Here is a 21,509-nt window from a genome sequence, read left to right on the forward strand (position 1 = left end):
AATGTTAGTTTTGTATCCAAGACTCGAGAGTTAAAGACTAGTAGAACCAGGTAGTTGTGATTTTAGTTGGATATGTTTAAGATGCTTTTGACTTTGAGTTTGTAACTGGGATGATTGGATGAGACTTGAAAGGGCCATCTACATCAAAGTGAATAGGGTGTAGACATCACAACCAATATACAAGTCCTTGAAATGGTACAAAGTTCATATAGTTAATCTTTCAACTTTTGAGAAGTCTCACTTTACTTATTGGAAGTGTACTTTAAATGGGTGTAGATGGAATGCAATATAAAGAAACTTCAACTAGTATAATTAACAATTTTCATACTTTAACTATTTAGAACAGTGTGTTAGTGTACTTTGATTTTAGTGCAGTAAAATTCTGTGGTGTTAAACTGTGAATCATGGAATTTTATTCTTTTTAATAAATACCTGGGTTTTCTCATTCCACAAAATCTAAATAAACGTGTTACTGGCCTTACCTAGATAATAACACCAGGTATCATTCTTTTAACTTTACATTGACTTTGAAGGGAGGCAGATTATCTTTCTTTCGCTTATGGTGTCTCGAATTGAACACTGCATTCCAGGTATGATCTCACCAGGGCTTGTATACCTGCAGCATGACTTGTCGATCATTTCATTCTAGTTCTCTAGATATGACCACAAGCATTCCATCAGCTGTTTTAATTATTTTTTGTATCTGTCCATGAAATTTTTGATTGAGGTCCAAATCTTTCTGGGCTTTCACTGCTTCCAGCCTTTTGCCATTTGAAAGAATTCTATTATATTTCGGTCCAAATTGATGATCTTATCTGTAACCTATATTGAAATCCTTTTGCCACAATTTTGACCATTCACTTAATCTATTAATATGATTGTGTAGTTTTACCCCTCCAATTACACTACTTACAATGCTGCTGAACTTCAAATCATCAGAAAACTTGTGTCTATCTCTCCATCTTGGATAAATAATTAGCAAACATTGCATATAAGAGTAGCTGTACAAAATGTTGATAAGGCCACATTTAGAGTACTGTGTGCAGTTCTGGTTGCCCTACTGCAGAAAGAATGTTATTAAACTAGAAAGAGTGCAGAAAAGATTTACTAGGATGCTACCTGAAAGATATGAGTTATAAGGAGAGCTGGATAGGAGAGATAATTTTTCCTCTCGAGCTTAGAAAACTGAGGGGTCACATTATAAAGGTGTTTAAAATCATGAGAGCGACAGCTTTTCCCTATGGTAGGGGAGTCCAAAACTAGAGGGCATAGTTTAAGAAGGGAGAGGCACAAAAGTATCCAGGGCGCATTTTTTTCACACAGGATTGTGAGTGTCTAGAACAGGCTGCCAGAGGTAGTGGTGACAATTTCTTCATTTGAGGAAGATTTAGACAGGTACATGGATGGGGTAAGTATGGAGGGATATAGAGCAAGCGAAGGCGAATGGTACTAGTTTAATTGTGAAGACTGAATGGCATAAACAAGTTGGGCCAAAGGGCTTGTTTCTGTGCTGTTGACCTCTGACTCTATAGATGCAATAAATAGTTGAGTTCCCAGTACATATTTCTGTCATTGCCACTGACCCAGTCTGATAATTGGGGTGGCTCTCGTAAATCTGTCTCAAATGTTTTTCTACAGTAGTTCCACCACAGAACACACCAGATGGCCTTCTTCTTGAAAGACTGCAATTTTCCCTCCCACGTGGTGGTTGATGCCCTCCAGCGCATCTCATTCATTTCCCGCACCTCCCGTCACCACTCCCTTACCACCAATGCCTGGAGGAAGAATGCCTTATCTTCCGCTTCAGGAACTTCCAACCCCATGGCATCAATGTGAATTTCACCAGTTTCCTCATTTTCCACCACCCCCCTCCCCACCTTACCCCAGTTCCAACCTTCCAGCTCAGCACTGTCCTAATGGCCTGTGCCATCTGTCCATTTTCCTTCACACTTAGGTCAGTTGGGAGGGTGGTGCAACTATCACCTTTACCCCTACCTCCATCCACCTACTGCACTCAGCTACCTCCTCCCCGCTCCGCTCCCACCCTCCTCTCACTTATTGCTCTATCCCTGAGGCTCCAAGCCCCTTTCCTGATGAAAAGGCTTTTGCCCAAAACATTGATTTTCCTGCTTCTCAGATGTTGCCTGACCTGCTGTGCTTTTCCAGCACCACACTATAGACTCTAATCTCCAGCATCTACAGTACTCACTTTCACCTAGAGTTTCACTTTATTCAGAGCTCTGTACAAATACAGTGCAGGTCGTTGTGATGGAATTAAAATCAGAATTCTTTCTTTCTTTAATTCTTATCCAAATAAAATCATAAATTCTCCTTTGAGCCTTGCACTGATTTCCTAAAATAGTTTCTTCCTAACTGCTTAGCCATGTGGAAAAAACAATTCTGAAATTATTTCATTAGGAGTCCTGATTTTTAATCAAGCACATAACTTGTTAAACTTTGTTAAAGGAATTCCATGTACCTGTTATCTCTGCCGCTGATTCCCACTGTGAATCATGACTTCATATTAATCACTCTCCTTTCAGAAATCCTCTTTATTTATTGCGTTGTCCCTCACCTTGTAGCTTAGAATTTCAGGGATAAAAACACTTTCTGTTGAACCTTCTAATTATGAATTGCATTTTGTTCCAGCACATTTTCTCTTATTTCTTCCTATGCTCTCTTCCCATCTTATCTCTTGACCTGTAGTACAATGTAGTACAGAAGTTTTCTGGATATCAGTTATTCAGTACAATTAATCAAAAAGCTTTAGATCTCCAGTGAATATATTTCCTTCACCATGTTAATTTTCAATGAACTACATTCTTCAACTCATAGCTACCTTTCTCTCTCCCTCTCTCTCAATGCTACTGTAGCTCAATGATGACCAATGCCTGTACTGAGCACCTGAGAGCCTTTTTTCCATCTGTGGAATGCAAACTCCATTGTTTTGTGATAGTAATTAGACTTGGAAACTCAAACTATTAAATATTATTCCAAGTCATTTACTTCGTGCTGAGTTCCAGTGAAAACCAAGCTTTATTTGCTCACTGGGCTGCCTCCCATAGGGGTGACTTTTGTGTTGAAATCTTGAGCGCTCTCTCGCCTATCTGTTTTTAATTCCATTGTCACCTTCTTTTCATTAAGAAATACCAAGTCTGCTTTCCTCAACACAATTGTATTGAAATCATTAGTTGTGTCAGTGGAAGATTAGAGACCCAATCTTAAATCTAAACATATCTACAAGAAAATATTACTTTTCACCTTTTACTCTTATACCATAGCTCATATCCATACCAATCAATAAAGAAATTTCAAAGTAGAAAAGCCATTGTAAGGTGGTTGTTGAGAAAGCTGAATCTTTATTGCTGAAATGTTTTCTTACTGTTTCAAATAATTCTTGTATGGTTTGAATGTTTGTTTTTTTTTCTTTAATTTGCAATAAACTTTGTCATTTTGTTAGGAGTACATTGGCAGCTTCTTGTGAGTGTCTTCCTGTGACTGACCACCACAAGCTGTTCTTTCCATGTGGCTAAGAATGATGAAGGCAAAAGCAATGTTAGCATTCATTTCAAGGGCTAGAATACAAGAGCAGGAATATACTGCTGAGACTGTATAAGGCTCTGGTCAAACCACATTTGGAATATAGTGTGCACTTGCAGGCCCCATTTCTAAGGAAGCATGTGCCAGTCTTGTCGGAGGTCCAGAGGAGGTCTTCAAGAAGGATGAGGGGCTTGTCATATGAGGAGTAGTTGAGTCTGGGTCTGTACTTGATTTGAGTTTCGAAGAATGTGGGGAGGCTTTACTCATGGAAGCTTACAAAATACTGAGAAGCCTGGGTGGCGATGATGAAGCCACTGGTAAGGAAATAACCCTTTGGACTGAGTTGAGTTTCTTCAGCTATAAGGTGGTGAATCTGTGGAACACATTGCCACTGAAGTTTGTAGAGGTCACGTCAGTGAGTGTATTTAAGTCATAAATAGTTTTACACTTGATTAGTAAGGGAATTGGAGGTTATGGGGAGAAGGCAAGCGAATATAGTTGAGAAACGTATCAGCTATGGTCAAATGGCAGACAGACTCCATTGGTTGAGTGGCCTAATTCTGCTCTTTCATCTGATGGTCTAATGGACTTAATTCAGTAATCTGATCATTCATGCTTTCAGCTGTAAACATAATTAAATTCACCATGCATTTTCAGTTTTTCTCCATTTTAATGGTCAAAATATAGTCAAAAGATTCCATGCACATTATAGCAGAATTTCTTGCCTTAATAAAGTTTTTCTGCTAAAAGGAATATTCAGACTAGACTTGTAGAAATAACCTGAAAGATGTGAAGGACACCCATTGGGAAGTGTATTACATTGTTAAAAGAAAGTAACTTCATACTTTTCATAGCATTTGATTTGATAGTTACAAGGTTTATGTATTTAAATTTGATTGAGATGTATATGTTTTATCCCTAATATGTAACATGGGTAGAGAGAAAGAAGTTATTTTGTGAGAAGTCTGACAGTGTAGTCATATTCCTTTTAAGAGGAAATAAAGTGTAAAACTTGACAATTAAATTGTGACTTGTACTTGCATATTGTAAGCAATGACTAAGTTTCATTCATGTGCTTTTTTTTAAAAAGCTTTTCTTCCAGGCAACTGATGAACGGGCTAAGAGAAGTGAATTGATCCTTGTTGGAATGGTATGCTATTCCAGCAGACACTATTGTACCTTTGCCTTTCATACTAAAAGCTCGAAGTGGATATTCTTTGATGATGCTACTGTTAAAGAGGTGAGCTTTAAATTAGTAATTAGTGCATTCAATTTGTTGGTGCATATGTTGGTGCATTCAATTTGTGCCATGCACCATTTTGGTCTTTGGAATCACAAATAAAAATGACAAGGGAAATTTTAAAAACCTTTTTGGACAGAATATGGGAACAAGAGTGTGTGAGCATGTGAAATTTATTGATGGGGGGAAAAAAATTGATCCCTTGAATCTCCTTCAAAAATTTGGATTCAGTAGGAGACTATGATATGGAAAAGGCCATGCTTGAGGTCATACACATAATGTAGTCACTAATAAGTCTCTTGTGTAATTTATGAGGAACTTTTCTCATTGATAGTATTTAGAATGTGGAATTCACTACTAAAAGGAGTAGTTGAAATGGATAGAATGGATTAAGTGACAGTTTGATAACCATACGATTCATCTCACGGTCACTGAATTAATTACGTGGACAATCAAAGTGAAGAACTGTAGGTCTGTCATGCAAGTTTGTGACGTTATTGCAATAACTCCTCCCGATTGACCTGAGTTTCAATTTAGTGCCCCTGAGCTATACCTATTATAAAGATTTCTGACACTTTGTTTTACCTAAAGTAGGAATAGCTATTTATTACTATCGAAAGTACTTTACAAACTTCTAGAAATAGCAATCATGCAAACTCTTAAAACCTCTAACTACCCAGACTATTGGTTTAAAATCCCCCTTCTCTCCCCTCAATTGGTGCTTAAACCTGACAGACAAGACAACAGGTTAGTAGTGAACATTAAATATTAGATTAAAGATAGAAACAGAGAATGGTGGTAAGCCACGTGTGTTTGAATCTCAGGCTAGCTGTTCTGATTTCTGAATGTGCTAAATCCCTCTGAGCAGCTCTATGACTGTTTGACGAAAGAGCTGAAACCTTTTGAAAGAGGTACTGAATTGGGTTGGTTCCTCCTTCTGTGCAGTCTCCTTGTGGTAAACTACCTGTCGGTCACTCTTAGAAAAACAAACTTCCAGTTGATCTTTACTACACCAGTCATAGTTACCTGTTCTTTGTTTCAAGTAGGGACCCTGTGGTTGCCTATCAATCGAGCACTCATGGTGTTGCGCAATACTCAAGTCCTACCTGTTGACTCCCACACATGGCTGATGCAGAGTTTAGTGTTACAACTGCAGCTGTTCATTTAAAAGCTACATCACAGCTAGATCTGTTATGTATTATTTATATATGGCATTTTAGTTTTTTAAAAAAAATGTTCACCTAATAGGTTGGATCAAAGTGGAAAGATGTGCTGTCCAAGTGTGTTCGAGGTCACTTCCAACCCCTGCTCTTGTTTTACGCTAATCCCAATGGTTTGCCAGTCAATACTGAGGATGTACCAATTCCCAACCAACAGTCTGCTCACTGTAGAACAGATGGAGAGGATTCAGGTGAGTTTTTTATAACTTTTTAAAAAACGAATGACTAGCTTTTATAAGCACGGTGGCTCAGTGGTTAGCACTGCGGCCTTGCAGCACCAGGGTCCCAGGTTTGTTTCCAACCTCTGGCGACTGCCTGTGTGGAGTTTGCACATTCTCTCCGTGTCTGCGTGGGTTTCCTCCCACAGTCCAAAGATGTGCAGGTCAGGTGAATTGGCCATGCTAAATTGCCCATAGTGTTAGGTGCATTAGTCAGAGGGAAATGGGTCTGGGTGGGTTACTGTTCGGAGGGTCGGTGTGGGCTTGTTGGGCCAAAGGACCTATTTCCACACTGTGGAGAATCTTTAAAAAAAAATCTTAGATAAGTTTTTAGATTCTATTTGTAGTTCATCACTGTTTACCGATCGTTTATTTTATGTTGTGGCTTAACTTGCAAATGTATTTACCTTTGAGCAAGTGTTTTGTTAAATGCCTGCTTAAATTTGTGACTGTACTCTTACCTCTGATCTAAAGGACCTTGTCCACTCCAGAACTTAAAGCCAGTGCTTCAGTGTGGTCCCTACTGAGTGCTGCAGTTTTAGAAATCTAATTTTTTTTAAACCAAGGTCCAGCATCCATTATAGGTTGATGTAATGGATCCAATGCAACTTTTCTAAAGAAGAGCAGCATTGTTTTTTTTCAGTTTCCTGTCCAATATGTAAACATCACCAGCAAAACAAATTTATTGGTTATTCATTTCATTGTTTATCTTTGTCCAAATCAAAAACCTCTGCTTTACTTGAAATAGAAAACTCAATTCAAAAAAGGGTTGTGTGCAGAATATTTTATCAATATATTTTGTGGCATAATTGGCATTGGGCAAGCATGTGGCAGGTTAATGAAGCCAGGGCCCCAGGAAGAGAAGAGCTTTTGATTTTTAACAAAGCGATACTCATCTAATAGAGAACAAGGAAAATAGATGAACAAGTTCCTTGCAAATGAAATTCTAATTTGAGGCTGAAGAAGTTCAGGGTCTGCTGTCTTTGGGGGTTGAGTGAATTTGATGTTATTGTAATCAACATTCAAATGGGTAATTTATGTTAGGCTTTTTCCTTAAATTTGCATGTTATCACATCTCAAGGCATCTTGTACAGAGAGAATTACTTGAGTTACAGATACAGTGACAACTGTTGGTTTGTCTATGCAGTGCTGTATCCCCATTTTAAAAACAAAAATTAACATTTTGTTACTGACTTGCATCTGTTGTTTTATGCCAGTTCAAATATGTTGGTATATAGGGAATTAATACTTTCCTTGTGCTGTGGCTTCAGTTTTAATGGAGCAGACATGATTATTGAGGTTAATGAGTTACTCTATTTCTGCTTCTGTGAGCGTTCAAAGGTACCATATATAAACACAAATTCAGAAGTGATGTTACATGTGAGTGCTGTGGTGCTGTGATAGCATTTCTCTCTCTGAGCCAGGAGTTTCATGTTCAAGTTCCACCTGCTCCACCTCTGTGAGCTGATTGATTAGAACATATCAATTCAGGAGTTGATGTGAATGAAATAGAAATTCATGAGGTGTGTATAATTTGCTGAGGTTAATTTTCACTGTCTTTGTCTGGTGCCAACAGAGCAGTAGTTGCTTCAAGTTGGGGCCAGAAGCCTTGCGTATCATTTCATTAATGCTGACAATGTTGGTGAAAAATCCAAATGTGACTTTTCATGGGGACATTTGTTTGTAGATTTACGCAGGACTTAAAATAGGGCCTGTTTCTCTGGTGGATTTTCATTTATCTGTTCTAGTGGATTTACAAGTGTCTCACTATTTTCTTTGAAGCCTTTCTGTCTTGCACGGAAGATTGCTTTTTTTCTTGCATCAAAACTGAAATTATTTCTGCATATTTCATCTAATAGAAAAAGAAATGCAAATGTCTGCTGCCAGATTGACTGACCATGTAAGGGAAAGCGGAACCGAAGGACATTTGTCAAAAACCAGTAATCAGGAAATGCCTCCAAAACAACCATCTAATACTAAGGGAGGTTTCCAGAGGGGTTTTATTCAAGATAGTAGAGGTCGAGGGCTAAGTAAGTATAATTTATTTATAATGGTACTATCTATATAAAACTTGAATAATCTGGCAGCCCTGCCTCTTTTTTCATTAACAGTTTTGCAGCACTACAAAGCTAATTTGTTTGTACCTCCCCAAAATCCGCAGCATAAGCATACAGATTCTGTAGTATTTGGAGATTGCTTGCCAAGCTGATAGTTTTACTCGATGGGGGTTATAAAATGTACATTCTTAAATACAGTTAATCATTCTTAGCCTTAAATACTGTTGAGCAGTTTCAATTGGCCTCACTGGCTGCTTATTCTGCGAAATGTAACTAGTAGGTGACAAGTGGATGTGATTTGGTTAGTGACCAGTGGGAATCAAGTATGCTTCATGCTACCCATTGTCCAGCAGTCTACTAATTTGTTAGTTGCGATTTATTCATCTTCCTGCATTTTGCAGTTTCAGGCTTCATGACTATATATACTGGATCTAACTCTCCAGATACTTCTGAAGGTCACTGGACCCAAAATGTTAACTCTGCTTTCTGTCCACAGATGCTGAGTTTTCTCAGCAATTTATTTTTTCTGATTTCCTGCATCCGCAGTTCTTCTTCTCCATATATTTTAATTTGTTACTTACACTGTAAATAAGGGCAATAGTAATATCTGTATGTTCTGGTGATCGTTAAATATGACGTTGGAAAACAAGTGTTAAAGTTGCAAGATTTTACACAGTAATCGTAACATAGCCAAAAGACCTTGGACCCAATTAACCTTTTGTTGGTGTTTATCTTTCACATGAACTGTTATGTTTCATTATTTCTTCCGTCATCATCCATGTATTTGACCTGTTCTCAAATGTTAACATGGTCACAACTTCAATCACTAACCTGATGTTAAATTCTAGTCTTTCATCTTCAGTTTAAAAGAAAGTTTGCTCTCTTTCCTAACTCCTGCACGTAATGTTTAATATTTGTTCCACACACTGGATGCTTGAAATGCTGGTAATGGTCTTCTTTTATATTCTGTTCCATCCTTTTATAATGTTTAACATTAAGAATCGTATAACCTTTAATATTTTTGTCAAGTGAAATCATCCCTGGCAACAATTGTTTTTTGTTCATAAATGTCTCTTCATGTCAAGCAATATCTTGTGAATGCACATTATGCCCCCTCTGTTTCAAGAACTGGGGAAAAATGGCATGATGCTAATGTTGCGAGACTAGTAATCCAGAGACCCAGTTAATATTCTGAGGACCTGAGTTTGAATCCCATTAAAGCAGATGTTGAATTTGAAATCAGTCAAAATATTCAAGTGAAAATCCAATTAAGTCTATTGTTGTTTATATATAAAACAAAATTGGTTTACTAATTCCCTTAATGAAAGGAAGATTGTTATCCTTACCTGGCCTGTTCCAGGCCCACACTCCATAACCACAGCACTGTAATTGATTGCAAAATGGCCTAACAAGCCACTCACTTGTATCAAACCGATTTTAAAAAGTATATTTTTACAAAAGTTACACCACCTGGGATTGGTGCATGCTCTAGTAACTGCATCAACCTTGTTGACCCTGCCAAGAGCTAGTTACTAATATCTGGTGACTAATGCCAAAAGTGAGAGCGCATTCTCACAGACTAGTATGACTATGTCCCAACCAACGTTATCACCATCCCTGGGTATGTCGAGGGCAGGCATAGTGATGTGTGTTCAGGAGGAAATTAACAAGAGTTCTCAACATTCGGTCAAACGTGACACAGAAACCTGCTGATTACCATGTACAGCTTACACCCCCACCCTCAGATGACGACTAAGTACTCCTCATTGAAAACCACTGAGAATCATAGAATCCTGACAGTGTGGAAATGGTCCCTTCGACCCCACAAGGCCGCACCGACCCTCTGAAGAGTAACCCACTTAGATGCATTTCTCTGCCCTAATATCCTACATTTAATCCTGACTAATGCACCTAATTTACACGTCCTTGAACACGTGGGCAATTTAGCATGTCCAGTTCACCTAACCTGCACATCTTTGGATTGTGGGAGGAAACCCACGCTGACACAAAGAATGTGCAAACTCCCTACACAGTCGCCTGAGGCTGGAATTGAGCCTGTGTCCTTGGCGCTGTGAGGTAACAGTGCTAACCACTGAGCCATCGTACTGCCCCTTTGGAAGCCTCTGTGAGATTAAGGCAACGCTGAAGATAATAAGTGTGCAGAATGTACTCTAGATGGGACACTTCAGTTTCTAAACCTTCAACCGCTTTCTTGTCGAAGGACAAGAATAGTGGGTACGTGGGTACAGTATCTCTTATAAGTTTCTCTCCAAACCATGCTCCATCCTGACTAAGAAATCTATCAGTGTTTGTTCAGTGTTGTTAGTCAGAATCTTGGAATTACAGTCCACAGTATATCTATTTGTGAAATATGGATTGCAGCAGTTTAATAAGTTTGCTACCATCTTCTCAAGGGAATCTAGGGATGGGCAATAATGTGTATCTAACCAGCGACACCGACATTCTGGGTTGTCCTCCACTCTACCATTACCAACCCTGAAACAAATGTCAACCTAATGAAGCTAAAACACAGGACTAATTGCATGTCAAACAGCATAAGCGGGAAGTGATCGAGCTAAGCAATTCTACAACTGAAAAATCAGTTAAGTTCTCCCACCCTCTTTCTTCCAAACTAAATAGTAGTGGACTGCTCTATTAGATGAGGCACCATTAATGTCCATATCCTCAATGATGAGGAAGTCCAACATAGTGCAGAAGACAAGGCTGAAGCATTTTCAATAAATTTTACATAGGTGCTGAGTGGATGCTCCATCCTGGTCTCATCCAGAGGTCCCCAGAATATTAAATGCCAGTCTTCAGCCAAGTTAATTTATTTCTTAAGCTTGACCTCACCCAGGACCAAACAATCCTTTTGATTAGTACCACTTCCGTACACACATACATTCCTTCCACCAAAGAGACTCCATTCTAGCAATGTGTAATACCTATAAAATGAACTGCTGGAATGAAGATGGTGTTTACTGTACCTTTTGAGAGAGTGAATGCTGTGCTGCACTGAGAGCTTACAAGCACCTGTCATATGACTAACTAGCAGTCCTAAGAGTGTACTGGAAAATTGAAAATATGTAACATTTGCCTATGAAATAGATACTGAGCTAAAAATGTGTTGCTGGTAAAGCGCAGCAGGTCAGGCAGCATCCAAGGAACAGGAGAATCGACGTTTTGGGCATCAGCCCTTCTTCAGGAAAGTCTACGAAGAACTGTTTGTTTAGTGTATGGATTCTTTTGTGGATGAAGAACAGTAGAGGCCCTTTCCAGGTCTGAGAGTATTATCCTGAGCTGGGGTAGGTCTAATTGCAGGGAATGTAGGTAGCGGCGCATGGCTGCAAGCGTGGAGTGGAGGATCCAGAGGGAGGTCTGTTGCTGGAGGCTTAGGATTTGTTGTAGGTACTGGTTGTCCTGGTGGGTCCAAATTTTGATGGTCGGAATGTAGTCCGGAGTCCATGCGGGATCAGTCGGTTCTGTAGGCAGGTGCTGAGAAAGGGGATGTGGCTGTGGTAGCGAGTCTGTTTGAGAATGTGACTGAAGAGCTTCTGTGCAGAGGAGATGACCTGGGGTGTGCAGTGAGAGAGGGACTCACTGAAATCCTTGTAGAGGGAGGAAGAGAGCTTCTTCAAGGAAGGCATCCTTGTAAGAGGATTCGCAGTAGGTTAAAATCTTTGAGGAGAAAGCGAGGACTGCAGATGCTGGAGATCAGAGCTGAAAATGTGTTGCTGGAAAAGCGCAGCAGGTCAGGCAGCATCCAAGGAACAGGAGAATCGACGTTTTGGGAATCCTGAAGAAGGGCTGATGCCCGAAACGTCGATTCTCCTGCTCCTTGGATGCTGCCTGACCTGCTGCGCTTTTCCAGCAACACATTTTCAGCTCTGATCTCCAGCATCTGCAGTCCTCACTTTCTCCTATGAAATAGATACCTGAGTTGGTTGCTGTTTTGACATCGAATTTAACCAATCAGTTTAAATTATGCCCAGAATGCTAAACTCAATCGAGTTAGACTTTTATTATTTTGCCAACATCGAGCCAATGTGATGATCTGATGTTGGAGGTATAAAAAAGCAAGCAGTTAGACAGTCCGATAGAGTAACTGCCATTGAGAAAGACCCAAGAAAAAGAAACTCTCTCTATCAAAGGTATCTTTTTCAGATGAAACATATTTGCAGTAAAAGAAAGATGATGACCCAGGGTGATCTCAGCCGGAAGAAGGACGCTGTAGATGGCACCCTCTATATGGTTTTGAAATTAAGTTGATGTAATTTTAATAAGTAATTTATTGGAGCAGTTTTTTTTATAGAATTGGAGGCAGATAATCAGTTAAGAGAAAGGGGGTCTTAGAGTTGTGAATAGTTGTTTAATTTTCACTTTGAGTTAAAGAATAAATTGATATTATTTTGTTTAAATAGTGGACTTTGGCAGTCCTCTGTCACTCTCCTATTTTAACAGATTACGAGGCAAGGTGAGCTTTTCTGGGTGCTTGTTTTAATTAACAAGGGTTTACCACTGTGTCGCAACATGCAGAAATTCAGCAAGGTTTGTTAGATAGCATCTTGTAAAACCATTACCTTTAGCATTTAACAGGATGAGTGCAGCAGATAGATGGCATCAGTAACACTTGCAACTTCCACTCCAAGCCATCTACCATTCTTACTTGGAAATACTTTGCATTTCTTTCAGGTTTGCTCAGTCAAACTCTGGATTGCTCTCGCTCTCGCTCTCTCTCGTGATTATGCTGCTTCTTTAACAAGGTTATGTCCTTGGGTTTTTTTTTCCAGAGATGTCTTAAAAGATACAGACTCCCAAAAGTCTGGACTTTGATGGGTTTTAGGGCCAGTTTGATTGTAGCTAACAGATACTGCCTCAGGCAAAAGGCTTTTAAGTTTTAAAAGAAACACTTGTGCAATGAAAGAGGAGCGACCAATTCTCCCAGCTCAGCTTTTCTCTGGTTTGATTTGGTCTTTGGCAGTCTGGCTATTTGCTGAGAGCAGTCAGGTAGTTGAAAAAAGCTGCTGGACGCAAAGAAGCAAGTCCTCTCTCTCTGCCATCTCTCCTGTAAGTCCTTGTGTTTGAATTTACCTTTTGTGCCAAGGGGTATTTATGGGGATTGTTGCAACTATTTGGAACAGCATCATTAAGTTGGGATGACCTGTTGGATTTTCGGCTGGGTTAAGTTATTCAGTATTCTGTTCTCTTTTGTTTCATTTGGTAGTATTGTAAATAAATTGTTTTGTTTAAAACTAAGTGGTTTGACCAACTGCATTCCCTCCTGGACTTTGTTAAACCTGCTTAAAGCAACTAGCAAAGGTAGGGTCTGGCTATTTAATATTTAGAGGGAATCGAGCTTGTCCGTAAGACTCTGCTCCCTCTCGTCTCATCCTGTTGCCTCATCCTGTCACCCCGCCCTCTCTGTTCCCTTCCCTCGACTTGCCCCCTTTTTTTTTTGCAGAATTATTGATATGCCTGTACCAACTGGACTGCAGTGGTTCATGAAGACCGCTCACCATCGCCGCCTTGAAGGCAACTAGGAATCGGCAATATATGCTGGTCTAGCTAACAGTCCCCAAACCCCGTGAAAGAGTGTCTTTGCTTTAGTGTACCACATAAACCTGCACAAAGAACTCTTGAACTGCAGTTATGCCAAGAGATTTTGTTATTGATTGACCATGCCATCACAACTCTTTCCCCCACCCCACAGTAAATTTGGTATAGAGTCCTGTATTCCATTATTTACATTTCCATGGTCACGTGAGCCTGACCCCCAAGTCTCTCTGCTTTTCCATGTTAATCAGTCTTTCCAATTTAAACTATAATATTTTTATTAAAAATTACTACTTCAGATGATGGGAGTTTTGTCAGGTACTTTTTTGTGCAACTACCATTTGTACCCCTTTGTGGCTTTCAGTTTTAGTACAATACCTTCCACTTTCAGTAGGCATAATTCCACTTTCTCTAGCCTCATGTCAAAATCATTGCTATATATTGTGAAGAGGATTTTGGTTGAGTTGAATGGAAAATGCTGCCCAGTTACCTCACCCTTGTTTGCCTAATTTCCTTGTATGCAAGTTTTATTTTGAGATGACTTTTGAAAAATTATCTTCAGTAAATTCATTTTTATTTGTAACAAAAAGTACATGACAATCCAGACACACCACTTTCAGAAGTAGGAAAGCAATCTGCATGTAATTTGTGGCATTAAAGTTATTTGGCATATCAAGTTTAAAAATCACACAACACCAGGTTATAGTCCAACAGGTTTATTTGGAACCACTAGCTTTTAGACCGCTGCTCCTTCATCAGGTGGTTGTGGAATGTAAGATTGTAAGACACAGAATTTATAAATTTTTGGTCTAAATTCTGTGTCTTATAATCTTATATTCGACAACCACCTGATGAAGGAGCAGCGCTCCAAAAGCTAGTGCTTCCAAATAAACCTGTTGGACTATAACCTGGTGTTGTGATTTTTAACATTGTACACCTCAGTCCAACACCGGTGTCTCCAAATCATTTGGCATATCAGTACTGAACAAATGTACACTTGTGTTTTTACAGTTAAAGTATTTCCTGACGAAATTCCTTTTCGATTGCGAGATCGTTCAAAAGATCATGCTCAAAAGCCGCACAATACAAGGAGTTCTTCACAACCCCAGAAAATAGAAAATGATAAGCTACCAAGAAGAGCGGACTACAGCAGACAGAAAGGTTCATGTCTTTGATCAGTTTTTACTATGGAAATCAGCACTGATCCAGTAAATAATTTACTTAACCAGTGATATCCTGACATTGTTTCTAAGTTTTCTTGCTGTTGCCAACGTTTAGGAAGAGAAATAAATTGTTTTCCTGCCGTCTTCTGATTCTGAGCTAGATCAATACTCCAGCTCTTTTAGCTTTAATTAGAAGTCCAAACCTAAATTATTAATTTTGACTTACCATTTCTTGTGCTCAAATGAAATATGGTGAAATGTTGTTCTCATTATCATGAAGATAGTATTCAGGATAGTGAGTGGTTGATTTGGACTTGTGGAGCATGGAAAGTTTGTACTTCTGCTGAATAATTACCCTTGTTTTTGATGTGCGTATCAGTATTTCCTAATTGTTTACCAGTATATATTGGATGCTTCTTTGTCAGCTTCATTTGTAATATATATAAAATCATCCCTCACATGGTATTCATTGAAATGTTCATGGATCCCAAAAGTTTTTTTTTGCATATAAGCATAACACAAAACGATCGTCTGTCCTCCATACACATTTTAACACAACTTCATTTGCATGTTAATCCAGGCTATAAGTACCACTATTTTTGACCTGCACTGTTGATTTATATGCCCAAAGTGATGTAACATTGAAAAATAATACTTCATTCAGATTGAGTATCTATTATTTCAGAGCTGTACTTGCCTTGGATTGTTACTTATGTCTTGCCTTATGTCATTTATTGCTCAATATTGAATCTAGACATGGCAACAGGATAAAATAGGATATTTGTGCTTAATTCCAAACAACGTTATGTATGTGTTGCGAAGTTTCAAATGTTTCAAATATAACACAAAATTGCCCGAGTATGGAATGAATTCCAAGAAAAGACATCTGTGGTTTAGGCTAATACAATTAGATAAGAACTTTATTTGAAACAAGAAGGAATGACATTTATGGAAATTTCCAAAAATCTTCACAGTAGTGAAAAGTTATTATGATCCCTGCTAAAGTCAAGGGATCTCTAGATATGGGGGCAGGATGAGGTTCACCTTGTCTCTTGCCTTTTTTGTATTATGATCCCAGCAGATGGTAATTCAGGACATGTCTGGTTCCAGGGTGAAACCTTACTTGATAGATCATACATGTAACTTTTGTAGCTGGCCAATGTGGTTGCTAATCGCTGAAAATATTCATACTCGGCTGCCAAGGAACAAAAGAGCACACATTTATTCTGATAAAATAAACAACAAACAAAGCAAAATGCAAGTTAATTTGAAACGGTAATGATATTAACAATAAGAAAGGTTTCGCCTTTTACCCAGCAATATATTTTTAAAATACGCAATCCTCCCAGAGTAATATCCCTTTTGTTTTTGATCTTTAATTTCTTATTTAACTGACTCTCTACAGTTTTCTTTCTTGGATTACTGAAGCTGTTTGAAAACCACTTTCCAATTTTGACAAAACCTCCCTTTAGTTCTGAGGACCTGGCATTCTGATAGCTAAGAAACCTATTAAACTTTAACGACCTGTATGTTCTACAAACCTAAAAAAACTGCCTTGCTGCTAAAATTAAATTGTTTTTCTGAATTGAAATCTAGTCCTGTATTAGGGTTAAATCGAAACCTGATTCTTCTGAACCAAGCTCAAACTAAATTGCCAGTGTTTCCATATTTATTTTTGTCATAAATGTATTTATGTGAAAGCTTCATTAATTAACATTACAAGTATCAGGGTAGAAAGTGGAGTACATACTTCCATGGTAAGATACTTGTGTTTCTTTCGAAATAACATTAGCCTTTCAAAATGAAAAAGCTTTCACAGATCTGAATCCAAAGCCCTTCTATCGCTATTTAAAATATACAAATTTGCAAATGGCAATTTTATCTTTATCACAGTATATATGAATAAATTCAGATTGTTATCATCTGAAGATATTTCTGAGAAGTAAGTTGTTCAATCTCCACCTTTAACTGGAAATTGTCAAGATAACGAGCAAATGAAGTTCATGAACAAGTATATAATGTGTCTGTATTTAATTATAAGTAGTCACAACCTATAGAAGTAATATAAGTTGAGAGATCAATTGAATAATACTTCACTATTGTGGTGATGAGTCCATCCGACTCATATACTTCACAGGAGTCCACTTTGTGGCCTTGAAAATCTGGACCCCTGGTGGGCTCTGGCCATTCCACGATTGGTCAATAAACACACTCAATCGGTCTGGCTTTTAAGACTTCACCCAGATGTTTTTTCCTACGGCCAAGCACAGAGAGTCCAGAAACAGAGGATATGCACTTCCATGTTCCTCAGAGGAGCTGGGCACATGGCTTAAAACAGACATATTTATACTTTTCTTAAAGTAGGGCACAGGCCATGCTTGCATAGTACGTTCCAAACAATTGCCAATCAATACACCATACTGCTTTATTTGACAGTTACATGTTCCAATGATATTTCCTGGGAGCCAACTTTGCTTTCCAACACTTAGACCACCCTTACCTCACTAACCGGGCTATTGCACCTGCATCTGAAGGTCATGTAGGATGGCCAGTAATGTCTTATCGAGTACAGTTATTTCTATGCTTTAAAGGGAGCATTGCCTGTTAATCTGTATTGAAGCAGACCTTGGTTAGTCAATGATGCAGCTAAGGCAGAATTAGCAGTTAGTAACTTAAAAGCCATTTTATGCAGCTTTAGCAGAATTGTCAATTTGCAGCTTAGAAACCATTTTGTTGTGTTATTTGTATTGAGAAGCCATTTTATTGCCATCTAAGTTATTAAGAGTATTTGTTAAGTGGTTGTTCCTAACAACAACTAGTTACCTCAACCTGTATTCAGGTTTCAGATTCTCCGGCTGTAGATGTTTCTAAATCTGCAGACTGTCTGGTTGAAAGGCAAATATACTCCATAATGGAATTTTTTGATATCTGTTAAGGTTTAATTTATGGGATCAACTGTTACATGGATATTACTTATGCAGGGCTGAAGTTCATGCCTGTCAAAATTCATACCATATCATTAGCAGAAACCCATTGATCTCTAAGCAAATAAAGAATAAAAACAAAATGATTAGCAGTAATTCTGAAAACCTGGAGCGGAATGGGATTGGACAACCAGCATACTGACTCATAAATGTTGATCTGTTATCTGTGAAGAACTAGAGTTGACTGTTACATGAATGTATGGAAAATTCTAGATCTTTTGGTCAAAAATAGGGGGTCCACCTTTACATTGACTATTATTGGAATGCATATGGTAATGATTGATAGATACTGATGGACATGCGTTTCCTAAACCACGCCAGAGTGTTTGAGAATATCTCTGGAGCAATTAGTAATTGGGTTAATAACAATGAAAATATTATTTAGTAGTATTTTAGATAGTTCTGTTTCATGCCATGTGCCATGTTATACAGCATCACCACAAAACAGTTTACTATCATTTTAAAAAATCCTGTTTGGAATCTGCGCTGTATAGAGTGTTTCCTTGGCTGAAATATTTGAGTTTCCATTTCAGAATGCAACAATTTGTACTTGGAAAAAATGGGAATCAGAAAAGGCTATTTAGTTCCTTGATTCTTTTGAACCATTCAACAAGATCACAGATGATGTGTGACTTGATCTTATGTACCCACTGTTGTCCTATTTGCATTTATACATTTGGTTAACAGATCTCTTTCAAACTTAGTTCTAAAGTTAGCAATTTATCTTGTCTCAATTGTCACTTAGAGAAAAGAGTTTGAACTTTCTAATTGCGTACTGTCTTTCATCGTTTAGGATGTATAGGATGGAGAAGGAGACTGCAGAAGATGGGCGCAATAGAATGTGGAGTTTATTCAAGGAGTACCTACTGTGTGTCCTTGATGATTATGTATCTGGCAGACAGGGAGGACGTCGAGCGCAGGAGCCGTAATTTACTGAGGAAGTTAAATCTCTTGTCAAGAGGAAGAAGAAAACTGAAGTTAGGATGAGATGTGAAGGCTCAGTTAGGGCAAATGAGAGTTAAAGGGTAGCCAGGAAAGACCTAAAGAGAGAACTAAGATGAGCGAGGAGGGGACATGAGAAGTTGTTTGCAGATAGGATCAGGGAAAACCCTAAAGCTTTCTATAGGTATATGAGGGATAAAAGAATGACTAGAGTAAAATTAGGGTCAATCAAGGACAGTAGTGGGAAGTTGTGCATGAAGTCAGGAGATGGAGGAAGTGCTAAATGAATATTTTTCGTCAGTATTCACGCTGGAAAAAGACCATGTTATCCAGCAGAATACTGAGAAACAGACTACTAGACGAGATGGGATTGAGGTTCATAAAGAGGAAATGTTAGCAATTCTTAAAAGTGTAAAAATAGTTAAATCCTCTAGGCTGGATGGGATTTATCCCAGGATTCTCTGGGAAGCCAGGGAGGAGATTGCTGTGCCTTTGGCCTTGATCTTGATGTTATCACTGTCTACAGGAATAGTATCAGAAGACTGGAGGATAGCAAATGTACCCCTGTTCAAGAAGGAATAGATACAACCCTGGCAATTATAGACCAGTGAGCCTTTGGTTGTGGGTAAAGTGTTGGAAACGGTTATACGAGGATTTATAATCATCTCGATCAGCACGGTTTGTGAAGGGTAGATCATGCCTCTTTGAGAAGGTGACCAAACCATTGATATGGTGTGTATGGATTTCAGTAAGGCGTTTGATAAGGTTCCCCATGGTAGGCTACTGCACAAATTACAGAAGCATGGGATTAAGAGTCATTTAATGGTTTGGATCAGAAATTGGCTAGCTGAAAAAAGAGAGGGTGGTGGTCGATGGGAAAATGTTCATCCTGGAGTTCACTTACTAGTGGTGTACAGCAAGGATCTGTTTTAGGCCCACTGCTGTTTCTTCATTTTTATAAATGACCTGGATGAGGATGGGTTAGTAAATTTGTGGACAGCACTAAGGTTGGTGCAGTTGTGAATAGTGTCGAAAGATTTTGTAGGTTACAGAGGGACATAGATAAGCAGCAGAACTGGGCTGAGAGGTAGCAAATGAAGTTCAATGAAGCAAAATGTGAGGTGATTCCCTTTGGAAGGAGTAACAGGAATGCAGAGTGCTGGGTGAATGGTAAGATCCTTGATAGTGTCGATGAGCAGAGAGATCTGTGTCCATACTTAGATTCCTGTTAAGTAGGCATACAGTGTGTTAGCTTTTATTGGTAGAGAAATTGAGTTTCAGAACCATGAGGTCATGCTGCAGCTGTACAAAACTCTGGTGTGGCCGCTTTTGGAGTATTGCATGCAGTTCTGGTCACCACATTATAGGAAGGATGTGGAAGCTTTGGAAAGGTTTCAGAGGAGATTTACTAGGATGTTGCCTGGTATGGAGGAAAAGTCTTACGAGGAAAGGTTGCAAGGTTTGAGGCTGTTTTCGTTAGACGAAGGTTGAGGGGCGACTTAATTGAGACATATAAGATAATCGATGGTTAGATCTAGTGGATAGTGAGAGCCTTTTAACTTGCTGAGATATTTGTATCATTGGTAGTCACAGGTGAGGTGCCAAAAGACTGGAGGCTGGCTAACATGGTACTATTATTTAAGAAGGATGGTAAGGACAAGCCAGGGAGCTATAGACCTGTGATCCTGATATCAGTGGTGGACAAGTTGTTGGAGGAAATCCTGAGGGGCAGGATTTGCATGTATTTGGAAAAATATGGACTGATGAGGGATAGTCAACATGGCTTTGTGCATGGAAAATCAGGTCTCACAAGCTTGAGTTTTTCGAAAAAGGAAGAAAGAAGATTGAGGGCAGAGCAGTGGACATGATAGAGATGGACTTCAGTAAGGTGTTTGGCAAGGTTCCCCATAGGAGACTGGTTAGCAAGGTTAGATCTTGCAAAATATAGGGAGAGCTAGCCATTTGGATACAGAACTGGCTTGAAGGTGGAAGACAAGGTAGTAATGGAGAGTTGTTTTTCAGACTGGAGATCTGTGACCAGTGGAGTGCCACAAGGATCAGTACTGGGTCCATTACTTTTCGTCATTGATACAAGTGATTTGGATATGAACAAAGGAGGTATAGTTAATAAGTTTGCAGATGACGCCAAAATTGGAGGTATAGTAGACAGCAAAGAAGGTTACCTCAAATTACAATGGTATTTTGATCAGATAGGCCAATGGGCTGAGGAGTGGTAGATGGGGTTTAGTTTAGATAAATGCAAGGTGCTGCATTTTGAGAAAGAAAATCTTAACAGGACTTACACACTTAATAATAAGGTCCTGGGGAGTATTGCTGAACAAAGAGACCTTGGAGTGCAGGGTTGTCGCAGGTAGATAGGATAGTGAAGAAGGTATTTGGTATGCTTTCTTTTATTGGTCAGAGCATTGAGTACAGGAGTTGGGAGGTCATATTGCAGCTGTACCAGGACATCAGTTAGGCCACTTTTGGAATATTGCGTGCAATTCCAGTCTCCTTCCTATCAGGGTTCAGAAAAGACTTAGAAGGATGTTGCCAGGGTTGGCGGATTTGAGGTATAGAGAGAGGCTGAAC

The 21,509-nt window shown here is 38.9% G+C and overlaps 1 protein-coding gene across 2 annotated transcripts in view; it reads left to right on the plus strand.

Annotated features, from left to right (window-relative positions):
• The window catches only part of LOC140491295 (inactive ubiquitin carboxyl-terminal hydrolase 53-like), a 100,455-nt gene that overhangs the window by 36,653 nt on the left and 42,293 nt on the right, over nt 1–21,509 (plus strand). For both annotated transcript variants that reach the window (XM_072589321.1, XM_072589405.1), the window contains exons 8-11: nt 4,631–4,780; nt 6,029–6,191; nt 8,078–8,248; nt 14,840–14,989. In XM_072589321.1, coding sequence (XP_072445422.1) covers nt 4,631–4,780; nt 6,029–6,191; nt 8,078–8,248; nt 14,840–14,989 — 634 coding nt within the window. The remainder of the gene's footprint in view (nt 1–4,630; nt 4,781–6,028; nt 6,192–8,077; nt 8,249–14,839; nt 14,990–21,509) is intronic.

The sequence above is a fragment of the Chiloscyllium punctatum genome, chromosome 1, assembly GCF_047496795.1.
Source record: "Chiloscyllium punctatum isolate Juve2018m chromosome 1, sChiPun1.3, whole genome shotgun sequence".
Lineage (NCBI taxonomy): Eukaryota > Metazoa > Chordata > Chondrichthyes > Orectolobiformes > Hemiscylliidae > Chiloscyllium > Chiloscyllium punctatum.